General features: G+C 45.9%; 1 protein-coding gene across 1 annotated transcript in view; it reads left to right on the plus strand.

Moving 5' to 3' along the window:
* Positions 1–14,162, plus strand: part of itga7 (integrin, alpha 7) — a gene marked incomplete at both ends in the record, with an annotated part of 54,215 nt that overhangs the window by 13,564 nt on the left and 26,489 nt on the right. The window contains 2 exons of the mRNA XM_080547986.1: positions 13,326–13,453; positions 14,012–14,091. Of these exons, the coding sequence (XP_080404112.1) occupies positions 13,326–13,453; positions 14,012–14,091 (208 nt within the window). The remainder of the gene's footprint in view (positions 1–13,325; positions 13,454–14,011; positions 14,092–14,162) is intronic.

Genomic DNA, 14,162 nt, shown 5'->3' on the forward strand with positions numbered 1-14,162 from the left:
CCAGTGCCTGTGGTCTGTGGGTTCAGCCCTGTGGTCCAGCCCTGTGTCCAGAGTGGACATTCCAGTTGAGCCGTGTAATAAAGGCATGGTGGGTGTCATGGGCGTCAGCAGCTTTTTGAATGTGGGGGGGACACTTATTTTTCGGGGGGTCTGGGGGTCCTCCCCCCGAATTTTTTTAAATAGTAGATTCAATTTCCTGCATTCTGGTGCGTTTTACACCCAAAATAATCTCCCTCTTTCTTTGTTTTTCCTTGGAGCTGGCATGGTCTGCAATTACTGACTACTATTATGTTTTGGTTTAACTCACAGAGGCCTGACACTGACACTTGGCACTTTTTAGGTACTTTATTAAATATGAAGATTCAAAAAGAATCAAAGAGTGAATTAGAAAAGAATGAGGTAACTTTGAGTCAACAAATTGAATAAAAAGTTATGCGGAAACATAAAATATGTACCTAGGCTACTCAGAGCCAATTACAATCAAACTTAGCCCTCTTCAGTGCATTGCAGAACATTCAACTATAACTCAATACAACCTTACTTGCTTTTACTCCATTCTTTCAGAAATGGGGATGCATTGAGCACTTGTTCATATTGTTTTTCTCTAATAGAACATTTTAGAAATAGAAAAATAAATGGAACAGGTGTTTTCTTCTTCTTTTTTAACCCTAGCTCAAGCAATCAGATGCCAAATTGATTCTTTGGGTGGGTGCAATGGCCAAATTAAATAGTGCAAATGCTCAGGGCAATGAACACGGGCAGGAGATGCAATAATGACAGGACAGGTAAGCACTGTGAGGTGTTTGTCGCCATTCTGTGCTTTTGATGACATTTCGCCTGTGTCTGTTCTGCATTTAAACATGTCTAACCGCACTAGTAATGCCTAACAAAACTGCTAGCGCCATATAGCTGATCTAGCTCGTATTTGGTTGCTAGTAGGCTATGCTAATTCTATTGCTAATACAGAGAATGTCTCATAAGGTGCTAACATTCTTATCAGAAAAGCTGGCTGTGTTTGACCTTGGGAGAACGCAATGTTGCTGTTTGGCCACTCACGGGAAAACTTGGATGACTTTGACTTACTTTTCTCTTCTTAGACATTTTTTTCCCTTATATCCATCTTGGTGGATGATCTAAATATCGTCTTGCCCAGTCTGAATGTTTCGAATCTGCGTGCTGCTGCCGTGTTAAAAACAGAAGTAAAACGCGGAGTGGATTTCTGGATATGGGCAATCCCCTACTCATAAAGTGGAACGGATTTGATTGTGAAGCAATGAAAATAACGCTGACCAGTCATGCAACATATTTTTGATGGCAAATGTGGGGGGGTCCAAACGACCTTGTTTCAAAGGTGGGGGGGACACGTCCCCCCCCAAATATATGGTGGTGACGCCCATGGTGGGTGTAATAAATGGCATGATGAGTCAGTCATCTCAGCTGCTGTCCTCTCATCAGTAAAACACACAGGGGGGAAATCAGCTGGGAAAACGCCAGACAAGTTGTTTTCTGAAACCTGCCAACAGAAGCTCCAGAAACTGTCCTTCGAACAGGCTGGCTTGTTTTTTAGATGATTCTGACTTAAGGAGAGACCCAGGGTTGCGGTCAGTTAGGATTTTCAATTCACTCGATGTACAGTACAGTTAAGAGGTGAATTGAAAATCGGTCGTTTTTTTTTTACTTGAGGACTTTTGAGAATATTCTATGCCTCTGGCTAGCTGTATACTCAACCTGTTCCTCTTCAGTAGACACGGTTGTCTTAAGCCCTGTGTGTGTGTGTGTGTGTGTGTGTGTGTGTGTGTGTGTGTGTGTGTGTGTGTGTGTGTGTGGAGGTCACAGTGTAGGGCAGGCCGAGTCAGTCTAGCCTCGGGGTAACACCAGCAGGTCTATAGAACGGTGGTCTCCTGCTGGGTCCCATTGAGACACACTGGCTGTCAGGGCAACAAGTCGTCGCTCCCAGATGGTTATTATGGGGTGTCGAGGATAGTGTGGACATGCTGATAGAATCGTGAGAGTTATGACCAAGGGTAGCCAGCCAGCCAAGAGTTTTGAAGTGAGAGAGGAGGTTTTTTGTGCTTTGAAGAACATTGTGTTCTTTAGGTTTTTAATCTGATGCCAGAGTTGCTAAGATGTAGTTTATTATCGACCGGCTGATTTCAAGGAATTGCCCGAAAGTACTCCAAGAATAGATTTCTACCCTTTGAGCATGCATATGCTTTTATCAGTGTCATTAGAAGCCTGTTATTGATCTGAGCTGCTTCTCGATCAGAGGCACCTCAAACATAAGTATCTTCCCAGTCCTTCTGAGAGCTTCTTCGTCGGTTCCCAGAGGGACGTGGTGGTGGAACACTCTCTCTCACTCTCTCTCACTCTCTCTCACTCTCTCTCACTCTCTCTTCTCTCTTCTTCTCTTCTTGTGTTTCCCAGAAGTTGTTCTCATGACCGTCTTCTTCTTTGTGGACGAAGCTGATTTTCATAATTCGATTATGCATTGTGCGCCCCAGGCTGTCTGAATAATGATGGGTGACTGAATCCTGAGTTTATTCTCAAGGAACCAGAAGATGTGTGTGTGTGTGTGTGTGTGTGTGTGTGTGTTTCTCTGGGATTGGGTCTTCTGCACTTGTTGGTGTTTGGTGCCTATGTGTCACACAGACTGAGGAGATAAGCCAATTAGAACTTCTGTGGTCAGTCATGAGTCATGAAAGAGAGAAAGAACCTTATACCGGGGAGCTGTGTGTGTGTGAGTGTGTGCGTGTGTGTGATGTGTGCGTGCGTGTGTGTGTGTATGTGTGTGTGTGTGTGTGTGTGTGTGTGCGTGTGTGTGTGTGTGTGTGTGTGTGTGTGTGTGCGTGCGATGTATGTGTGTGGGTGTGTGTGTGTGAGTGTGTGATTCTGTCAGTAAACGACGCACTGAGGTCAGACAGAAGGAGAGAGTCACGGGGGTGGGGGATGGGCAAGTGGATGACTGGGGGGTGAGGGTGGGGGTGGGGTGGAGGTTTAGCTGGGGGTGGGGTGCGATGGGGGACAGGGTCCTGGTGGGAATGAGTGTTGGGGTCATCGCACACTATCCTCAGTGAACACATGGGAATCAGGTTAGGGGATGTGTGTGTGTGTGTGTGTGTGTGTGTGTATGTGTGTGTGTGTGTGTGTGTGCCTGCATGCGTGTGTTTTTGTGTGTGTGTGTGTGGGTGTGTCTGTATGCGTGGGTGTGACTGTGTGTGTGTGCGTGTGTGCGTGTGTGTGTGTGTATGTGTGTATGTGTCGGGGACAATTATGAGAGGGGGATGATTTGGATGACAAAGTATGGGGGGATGTTTTGTCTCCATAGGCAGCAGACCTCTCTAATAGTCATCTCAGTCAATGAAAGTAAATCAGTAACAGGAGAACCATCAGATCCAACAGCTTTCTAACAATGCGCTGTAGAATATATATATATATATATATATATATATGTTGATATCTGTCTTTCTATCGCTTAGTATTGAAAGAAAATTATGGAATATCAAATTGATATTTGTAGAATGACAAAATCTTATTGAGGTGACCCATACACTTTATTAGGCACATCTTGCTAGTACTGGGTTGGACCCCCTCTTTTGCCTTCAGAACTGCCTTCTTTCTTCGTGGCATAGATTCAACAAGGTGCTGGAAACATTTCTCTGAGATTTTGGTCCATTATTGACATTATAACATCAGACAGTTGCTGAAGATTTGTGCCAAGAAAATATCCCCCACACCATTACACCACCACCACCATTTTCGCTCAGAGAACTGCCGCTCACTGGATATTCATTTTTTTTCTCTGACTGGTAGAGATGTAGAGATGATTGTGCGGGAAAATCCCAGTAGATCAGCACTTTCTGAAATACTCAAAACAGCCCGGCTGGCACCAACACCCATGCCACGTTCAAAGTCACTGAAATCACCTTTCTTTTCTCTCTCATTCTGAGGCTTGGTTTGAACTTCAGCAAGATCGTCTTGACCATGTCTACATGCCTAAATGCATTGATTTGCTGCCACATGATTGGCTGTTTAGATAATTGCGTTAATGAGCTGTTGAAAAGGTGTACCTAATAAAGTGGCCGGTGAGTGTATATGTAATATACATACTATATATGGCACTAGTCACATTTGTAAGGAATCGAGATGTGATTAACAGGAATAAAAGCCCCTGCTGGCCGATGTGTGTCAGATCCCGAGCTGTCTGTCTGTCTGACTCAAGATCATCTTAGCCTGCTGAGCTGAAGCCAATTAGTTCACTATGCTGAAGCCATGGCATTAGCTGTGGGAGATAACAGTCTAGCCTAAGGAGAAAAGCCCACCTCCGACCTCAGTGAAGTCTAGCCTGCAGCTTGTAGCTCTGAATCAAACTGTATAGTCCTTGGGCCAAACCATTTTTCACTACCAAATTCTGGGCAAATCCTAGATGTGATTTTCTTATTCCTATACATCCCTAGATTATGTTTTGATATGATAGACCTTTTGGATTGGCAGCTTATTAGTAGTTATCACCTCGTAAAGGTACGGAGTGCTTTTTTCAAAACCCGAGTTTTGCCTAGAAAAGTCCCCTGCCATATCTTGCTCCCCTTCGTATGATTCGCGCCTAGCTGTGCTGTGGTTGTGATAGAGACATGAGCCTTTTCATGTTCTTTATGCGCCTGAGTCTCCTAAACACGTAGAGACCAACCCCGAGTCGATCAATGATTCCTACGATGAGCTATGGTAACTTTACCGCACCTACCCCCTACCGATGAATGCCTAATTTTTGCGGTTTTCCGGAGGTATTGTGCGGTAGGTGCGGGAAAGTTACCATAGCTCAGCGTAGGAAGCTCTGATCGACTCGGGGTTGGTCTCTACGTGTTCAGGAGACCCAGGCGCATAAAGCAAACCTGGCTCATGTCTCTATCACAAGCACAGCCCGAGCTATGCGCGACTGACGCGAAGGGGAGCAGAATATGGCCGGGGACTTTTTGATGGGTAAAACATGTTACCTAATAGATATCACCATGAAACTTCCCCAGTTGATTACTTACATTGAGGCAATCATTTTTTGTATTACAAGTTTTCAGAAATGTTCTGTTTAAATATGCAAATGATGTATTATCTACTTAAAATATGAGTTAATTTGCATATCTTTAAAGAACATTTGGACCACAGATTGGATAAAGACAGTAATTAATTACTATACATCCCTAGATTATTATTTGATGTGATAGACCTGGTTGGACCTTGTTGTTGGTAGTTTAATACCTTATCCCCTCTTAAAGTATGGACTGCTGTCATTTAAAATGTGTGTTAGCCTACGTTCTGTACGGGAGTGGACCCGAATGCAGGACACTGAGGCGGAGGCAGATGAACAGTTACATTTATTTAGCCCACAAGGCAGTGAAAGCTGTAGGTGTATGGAGTCCGGTGGTAGGTGTGGTCCAAAATTGGGAGATGTTTTCTGATTTCTGCCGCCCTCAACAAAGTTCTCCATAAGTCCAGGTTTTGGGGTGACACCAGGTTTGAGTTGGAGTCATCATCAGAGCAGTGGATGATGCTGTCCATGATCAGAGCAGTGGGTGATGCTGTCCATGATCAGAGCAGTGGATGATGCTGTCCATGATCAGAGCAGTGGATGATGCTGTCCATGACAGAGCAGTGGATGATGCTGTCCATCATCAGAGCAGTGGATGATGCTGTCCATCATCAGAGCAGTGGATGATGCTGTCCATGATCAGAGCAGTGGATGATGCTGTCCATGATCAGAGCAGTGGATGATGCTGTCCATCATCAGAGCAGTGGATGATGCTGTCCATGACAGAGCAGTGGATGATGCTGTCCATGATCAGAGCAGTGGATGATGCTGTCCATCATCAGAGCAGTGGATGATGCTGTCCATGATCAGAGCAGTGGATGATGCTGTCCATGATCAGAGCAGTGGATGATGCTGTCCATCATCAGAGCAGTGGATGATGCTGTCCATGCCGCTTTCTTGGCAGGTTGCTGCTGCATTCACCTGAAGTTGGATCCATCATTAGACTTAATAATAATAATAATAATTAATTTAATTTATATAGCGCTTTTCCAGGGCTCAAAGACGCTGATAATATAGGACACACATGGGGAGACACAAAAAACAACAAGCAACCACAACAAGTAACATGGAACAGAGAGTCAGCGAACGGGGAGGGGGGGGTGGTGTAGAGTCCGGTGTTGATGTTGCTGTTGGTGTTGATGTTGATGTTGGTGTTGATCATAACTTACACTTACTGCTGATGATGTGGGTCTCTGAAATAGAGGAATACATCTAGTTTGACATTAAATTACCAACCTTATTCTAAACTAAAATATTGTCAGGGTGCAGTAATTGGGGCAGATCTCATTACAACAGAGGGGCTACAAACAAGGAATCTTCTGTAAATTTAATGTAAATTAAGTTACATTAATATTACTACAATATAAAACCCTGTCTCAAGCCTGGGTACACAACAGGCTACTTTGCTAGTTTAGCTAGCTAACTAAAGTGTTATTAACTATAATAATAATGCATTTTATTTGTATTGCACTTTTCATTCAAAAGAATCTCAAAATAAATCACAAAAATGAACACAGTTCAACAGTCAAAGGCCTGTCTTAAAAGAGTCCAGGCTCTGTACTGCCCTTAGCTGGCTAGGAAGGCTGTTCCACAGGCTCTGTACTGCCCTTAGCTGGCTAGGAAGGCTGTTCCACAGGCTCTGTACTGCCCTTAGCTGGCTAGGAAGGCTGTTCCACAGGCTCTGTACTGCCCTTAGCTGGCTAGGAAGGCTGTTCCACAGGCTCTGTACTGCCCTTAGCTGGCTAGGAAGGCTGTTCCACAGGCTCTGTACTGCCCTTAGCTGGCTAGGAAGGCTGTTCCACAGGCTCTGTACTGCCCTTAGCTGGCTAGGAAGGCTGTTCCACAGGCACGGCGGAGCCGAACAGAAGGCTCGGTCCCCCATGGTGCGGAGCCTGGTATTGGGGACCTGGAGGACCAAACTGTTTGAAGACCTGAGGGTGCGGGTGGAGGTTTGTGGAGTGATGAGTTCTTGTAGATAGGGAGGTGCGTGTCCGTTGATGCATTTGTGGATGAGAAGAAGGACTTTGTAGTCAACCCTGAATGAGACAGGGAGCCAGTGTAGTGAGTGTAGAACAGGGGTTATGTGCTTGTATTTGTGGACTCTCATCAGGATCCTGGCAGCGCTGTTCTGGATGTATGGCAGCTTCTGTATGCTTTTGCCAGGAATCCCGATGAAGAGCGGATTGCAGTAGTCAAAGGCATGGACAAGTTCTCTGCATCTGACAGGGTTAGAGTGGGACGGAGTTTGGAAATATTTCTGAGATGATAGAAGGAGGTTTTGCACAGGTGTTTTATATGGTCACTGAAGGTCAGGTGAGGGTCAAACCTAACCCCCAGATTTGAGACTGAGGAGGAGAAGGGGATGACTTGACCCTCGAAGGGGAGCTGTGATATGGGCGAAGACTGAACCTGGTGTGGGGTGCCAACAAGAAGAGCTTCGGATTTGTTACTGTTTAACTGAAGGAAGTTGTTGTTCATCCATGCCTTTATCTCCTCAAGACAGGTGGTGAGACATGACATGGCTGCAGAGGGGCTTGGGGCAGTTTTAATGTAGAGCTGTGTGTCATCAGCATAACAATGGAAAGACATCCCATATCTGGTGATGACACGACCGAGGGGGAGCATGTAGGTGATGAAGAGGATGGGGCCGAGAACCGACCCCTGTGGAACACCACAGGTAACAGGGAGAAGTCTGGACTTGCATCCTCCCAGTGAGACGTATTCAGTCCTGCCAGAGAGATAGGACTGAAACCACTTTAGTGCAGAGTCTGAGAGTCCAATGGTGGTGTAGAGGCGCTCTAGGAGGATAGTGTGATCCACCATGTCAAATGCTGCTGTCAGGTCCAGGAGGATGTCATTAGCAGTTCATTCGTCACCCTTAGCATAGCCGTTTCTATACTGTGGGCTGAGCGAAAGCCTGACTGAAATCTTTCAAACAGGTTGTTGTGTTTGAGGTGATCCTGGAGTTGGGAAGCAACTTCCTTCACTAGCACCTTGGACAGGAAGGCAAGGTTGGTGTATGACTTGAGCAGAGCAGTGGGAATGGGGTCCAGGGCGCAAGTGCATGATTTCATTCCTCTAAGGATTTCCATAATGTGGCTCTGTTGAACCTCTGTGAAACATGGGAGAGATGGCAAACTCCCAGGCGAGGGGTTGGTAGCAGAGGGAGACAGAGAGGAAGAGCTGGGCATCAGAGAGCGAATGTTGTTGACCTTGGATCTGAAAAAGTCAATGAAGCTGTTACATCGCTGCTCTGTAGCCTCAGTAGTGGGAGATGGTTGTGGCTTCAGGAGATGATTTATGGTAGAAAAAACTAGCTAGCTAGTTATAATAATAATAATAATAATAATAATAATAATAATAATAATAATAACTTGCATTTATATAGCACCTTTCAGGGAACCCAAGGTCGCTTCGTTATCTAACCAGCTATACATTACCACTAACTCTAAACTAGCTTGCTAGCTAAAGTTACCTCAGGTAACTTACCTCTAAATATGGATCTGGCTGGGGCTAAGTTAATTTATTTGAGGAGGTAAACACACACTTTATTTGTTTTAAGCACTTTGTTTTAGATTTTTATTCTGGAAAACTATGTAAATTAATGCATATTTTAAGTAGATAATGTATCATTTGTATATTTAAACATACAAATTCAGAAAACAATAAATGTACCCATCCATGGGTTTGACCTTTCATCTGACTCCGCCTCAGTGTCCTGCATTCGGGTCCACAAGTCCCCTGCCATATTTTGCTCCCCTTCACGTCAGTCGCGCATAGCTCGGGCTGTGCTTGTGATAGAGACATGAGCCAGGTTAGATTTATGCGCCTGGGTCTCCTGAACACGTAGAGACCAACCCCGAGTCGATCAGAGCTTCCTACGCTGAGCTATGGTAACCCGCACCTACCGCACAATACCTCCGGAAAACCGCAAAAAGTAGGCATTCATCGGTAGGGGGTAGGTGCGGGAAAGTTACCATAGCTCATCGTAGGAATCATTGATCGACTCGGGGTTGGTCTCTACGTGTTTAGGAGACTCAGGCGCATAAAGAACATTAAAGGGCTCATGTCTCTATCACAACCACACCACAGCTAGGCGCGAATCATGCGAAGGGGAGCAGGATATGGCAGGGGACTTTTCTAGGCAAAACTCGGGTTTTGAAAAAAGCACTCCGTACCTTTACGAAGTGATAACTACTAATAAGCTGCCAATCCAAAAGGTCTATCATATCAAAACATAATCTAGGGATGTATAGGAATAAGAAAATCACATCTAGGATTTGCCCAGAATTTGGTAGTGAAATGTTCAATTTGGGGGTTTGGCCCAAGGACTAGTAATACCATTCTATAGGCAAGGCAAGGCAAGTTTATTTCTATAGCACATTTGTGACACAGTCTGATATTTGGTCCGCATGTCGGCAACCAATCAAAATGTTCAGACTTTTCTTTTGAAACACGGAACTACGTTTCAACGTTGTTGAGAATCACAACACAACTCACTAGTCAAGCCAAAATGCTGCAATGCAATGGATTGGGTGAGTAATCCCCACTGCTACCTAGTTAACTATGACACTACTTTACATTATTAGCAGGCTCACAAAACAAGCTGTGTTAGTTGACTAGCGATGTGTCATTGATTTTCAACAATGCAGAAATGTATTCAAATTTTTCGAAAGAAAAGTCAGATCATTACATCAGATCCCGACATGAGGACCAAAGCATTAGAATGTGTCACATTTCATACAACAGGGGCAATTCAAAGTGCTGTACATACAGTATTAAAAAAAATGCATCAAGAGGAGAATAGTAAACAGATTTTTTATAAGAATAGATATATAGATAAACATTTAATAAGATAATGAATAAGATAATGGAAATTAATAAAAAAGACATGGATGGAAGTGTTAGTGTTTAATCATAACTGTTGCAAAACATTTTTCACAACGTTACGTTTTCACAACGTTACGTTTTCACAACGTTACGTTTTCACAACATTACGTTTTCACAACGTTTTTAGCTTAGATTTAAATGTGTTTAGGGTTTGGCCCTGTTTGATTTCTTCAGGGAGTTCGAGTGTACTCTATGTTGTCGTCATACATTGCCGGTGTTTCTGTAAATGTATCTTAGGAGGGGTAGATTGTCTAATTGTGGCAGGTCACTGTGCAGACACCCTGCCTACCCCCCTCTCTCCCCGTCTCTCCCCCTCTGCCCCTCTCTCTCCCCTCTCACCCCCCCCCCCCCCCCCCCCCTATGCTGGCGCGCTTAGGGTCCGTAGTGCTGGGCCTGCTGGCTTCATGTGGGCATTCCAACAGCCTCTATCATCTTCACACTCATCACCCGATACCCCCCCCCCCCCCCCAGGATGGGGGAGGAGAGGGGTGGAGGAGGGGGGGAGGAAGGAGGATGAGATGAGATGTGGGTGGGTGGAAGTGGATAATTGTGGATTAGAAGAGCTGATGGATGGAGAGGAGTGGTGTGTGTGTGTGTGTGTGTGTGTGCAAGAATACACACACACTCACACACACACACACACACCCACACACCCACCCACACACACACACACACACACACACACCCACACACCCACACACACACACACACACACACACACACACACACACACACACACCCACACACACACACACACACACTCAGTGGCTTATCATTCCAGAGTTACAACAACAAATCACGGTTGTAGTTATATAATAACTTAATGTGTCACCAGTGTCACTGAACCCCATCAGGTATGCTCTTAACACACACACACACACACACACACACACACACACACACACACACACACTAACCCCCACACACACTAACCCACACTAGTTCGACCCCCCACCCTCACACCCAGACACCTGCCTGTGTGTCTCCACCTCCATGAGAGAGTGACATATTACCCCAAACATAAACCAGGGCTCTCAGGAATGCACGATCCAGTGGGTGGTTTTATCAGGCTTTTAGGGATGCCTGTCGTTCTCCTCACGCAGATCCTCTTTGTTTAATCTGTGTCAGTTTAGTTCATGTCAGGGGCGTTACTAGATGTGACTCATCGCGCTCGAATCCCACATCACAATCGCGTGAGTGACTGTACTTACAGGAGAGATATGTTGAGCAGGAGCAGTGGGGTGGGAAATAGTTAGAGAGGCAACAGCTGTACTGTCTTACTGGGTGGTAAAGACAGGAGGGAATGGTGTGTGTGCGTGTGTGTGTGTGTGTGTGTGTGGGGGGGGGGGGGGGTGTGTGGGTGTAGGAGGGGTGGGGGGTCTTAGGGAACAGGTTAAAGAAAACTGAGGAGATGTGGGTATACAGCTGTCCTGACAGACACACACACACACACACACACACACACACACTTAAACACACACTTCCATGGCCCCTTCTCCATAACTATTGAGTCATAGCAACGCAAAGCGCAGACAATGGAGCCTGGCAACAACAGCTGCAGCCAGGTTGTTAAATTGTAACCCAGGCGTGGAGCTCAGCCGCTGGGCACAGCAGCCCTCTGTCTGCCCCCTAAAGATGTCCTCACTTCTCTGAGGTGCAAACGAGTCACTCACAGGGATAATGAAGATACATCGGACTTAAATAGAGCTTTTCCAGGTGCTCAAAGCACTTTAGAGAATGGGATGATTAAATAAAACTTGAGAGACTGTGTGTGTGTGTGTGTGTGCGTGTGTGGTGTGGTGTATGAGTGTGCGCGTGTGAGTGTGCGTGTGCGTGTGTGAGCGTGTGTGAGCGTGTGTGTGTGTGTGTGATATCGACTGTCTCGTACCGTGGGACACAGTACCGTACCTCCCACCATACCTGCCTGCCGTCAGCTGTGGTGTGCTGCTGAGGACTTCCAGGGCTCTGCCATCCCCCCCGCCTCCATGCCCCCTCAGACCTCTGTCTGTCTGGCCTCTCTGCTGCTATCAGCTGGCCCATATTTATAGCCAGGAGGCGCAGTGCACTGGTCTGGATAGCTGTTCTTTAACACTAGAACAGCCACGGGTGGGGTAATTTGACCAAGTGAGTAAAAATAAATGTATACCTTTGCACTCGATCCAATTTCAGGACTAGATATGTGCGTTCTACCACCCAGTATCCTTCCATTTTCAAAATCACATCAGGATAAGCTGATTTTTCTGTGTAGGAGGCAGGCTAATTTACAAGCCGGCCAACTGGTGGTCGTTGTGTGTAAATAGCAGCTTTCCATTGTAAAGACTATGGTCATTTGACCCCCGAGGCGGGGTAGGTAGGTATAGTAAGTAGGTAACAAAAAGCACGGCTGTTCTAGTCTTAAGTGTGCTGCATGGGCTGACAGCTCATCTCACACACTAGCCTTAGGGTTGTGTTGACCCCGACAAGGGTCAAGGTGGAAGACTGAAACACTTCCTACTAGAGTTCTTTCCTCTCTTTTCTTTATCTCTTTATCTCTCCCGCCCTCTGTCTCTCTCCCTCTCTGTCTCTCTCTCTCTCTCTTTCACTTCCCCCCTATCTCTCTCTCTCTCTCCCTCCCTCTCTCTTATGTCTCGCTCCTATGACCGTGCTCCATGGCTGAGAGCGTTGGGTGGAATGTCACCCAACGGTGGGTTTTTAAATAGCCCCCTGCCTCGGACCAGCCAGTCCTAATAAGGCAGAGGCCAGGGACACACAACCCCCAAAATATCATCAACCCAGGCCACTGAAAATACAACACACTTTTTCCTGAGGCTGTCAAAAAAGATTAGAGGGAGGAGAGCTATAACAAGGGGTATCAATATTAGCATCAACAAGCCACATAATTCACCTCCCAGTTAGCTTTTAGTGTGCAGTTTAGTGAACAGGGACCTGGCGGAGTGTAGAGGAGGTGGTTCGGAGACTACCCTTCTTGCATGATGGGTAACCTTGACTGAGACCTGAGGAGGTCTGTTATGTGTTAGCTCCCCAAGCTAATACCTCGGCTTTCGCTTAGCGAGTTTGCGTGTGTCTTCAGCGCGAGGGACTCGGGGTTTGAATCCCGGTTGCTCACATGAGGATAGCTGAGGTGGTGGTTGTTGTTGTTGTTGTTGTTGTTGTTGTTGTTGTTGTTGTTGTTGATGTTGTTGTTTTTGTTGTGGTAATGTACCAGCAACGTAAGGTGAGATAGTGCTGGTCCAGGAGAGCAGGTGATGTGTACTGTAGTGGCCTCCAGTAGTATTGTTGTTACCTGTACTGTTAACGCCCTCAGGGATTGATAAAGTTATATTGAATTGAGTCAGTAACATAATATTTCTTCATGCAGGATCCTGGTGGGGGCTCCAAAAGCGAGGGGGCGTGGCCAGCTGAGGGGCAGTCGACCCGGGGCCCTGTACCGCTGTCCAATCACAGCAGAGGAATTTGACTGTACGCCCGTGGACATCGATGGAGAAGGTAAGAGATGACAAAGGCTCTGTGCTGATGAAGGCTTCTACATTTAACACTAGAACAGCCATGGGTGGGGTCATTTGAGTATTTTTTTTTTATATCTTCGCCCTCGATCACATTTCAGAACCCTCCTTTCATGACTTTTCCTAGATATGTGCGTTCTACCACCCAGTATCCTTACTTTTTCAAAATCACATCAGGATAAGCTAGTATGAAGCTATTTAGCTTGTAGGAGGCAGGGTAATTTACAAGACGCACCAACTAGTGGTCTTTGTGTGTGAGTAGCAGCTTCCAATTCTAAAGACTATGGTCATTGGCTCTAATAGTTGGTCAAATAGCCATGGCTGTTCTAGTGTTAAGAGTGCTGGCTATATGTACCTGATTGAATCAACCACGATTCCACCCAAAGACACATTAATCAGAACTCAACTTTTTTCCACAGTTGAGCACGCCTTTTCCTTATTTATGTATCCGTTTGACCAAGTACCCAGCCATTTCACAGCCACTCATATCCTTCCACTTTAAACTAGCTCATCCAGAGTGCTGCTTCTCTCTCTGCCACAGTGAGCCCTGAGAGGGAGAGCAAGGACAACCAATGGCTGGGAGTGACGGTCAAGAGCCAGGGGATCGGTGGGAAGGTGGTGGTGAGTATACAACATATACGTGACAGGGTCTGGTTAAAAAGTGTGTTGGGCGGTGGGGGCTCCCCGAGGGG

The sequence above is a fragment of the Nansenia antarctica genome (genome assembly GCF_963989245.1).
Source record: "Nansenia antarctica genome assembly, chromosome: 18".
In the NCBI taxonomy this organism is placed as follows: Eukaryota; Metazoa; Chordata; class Actinopteri; order Argentiniformes; family Microstomatidae; genus Nansenia; species Nansenia antarctica.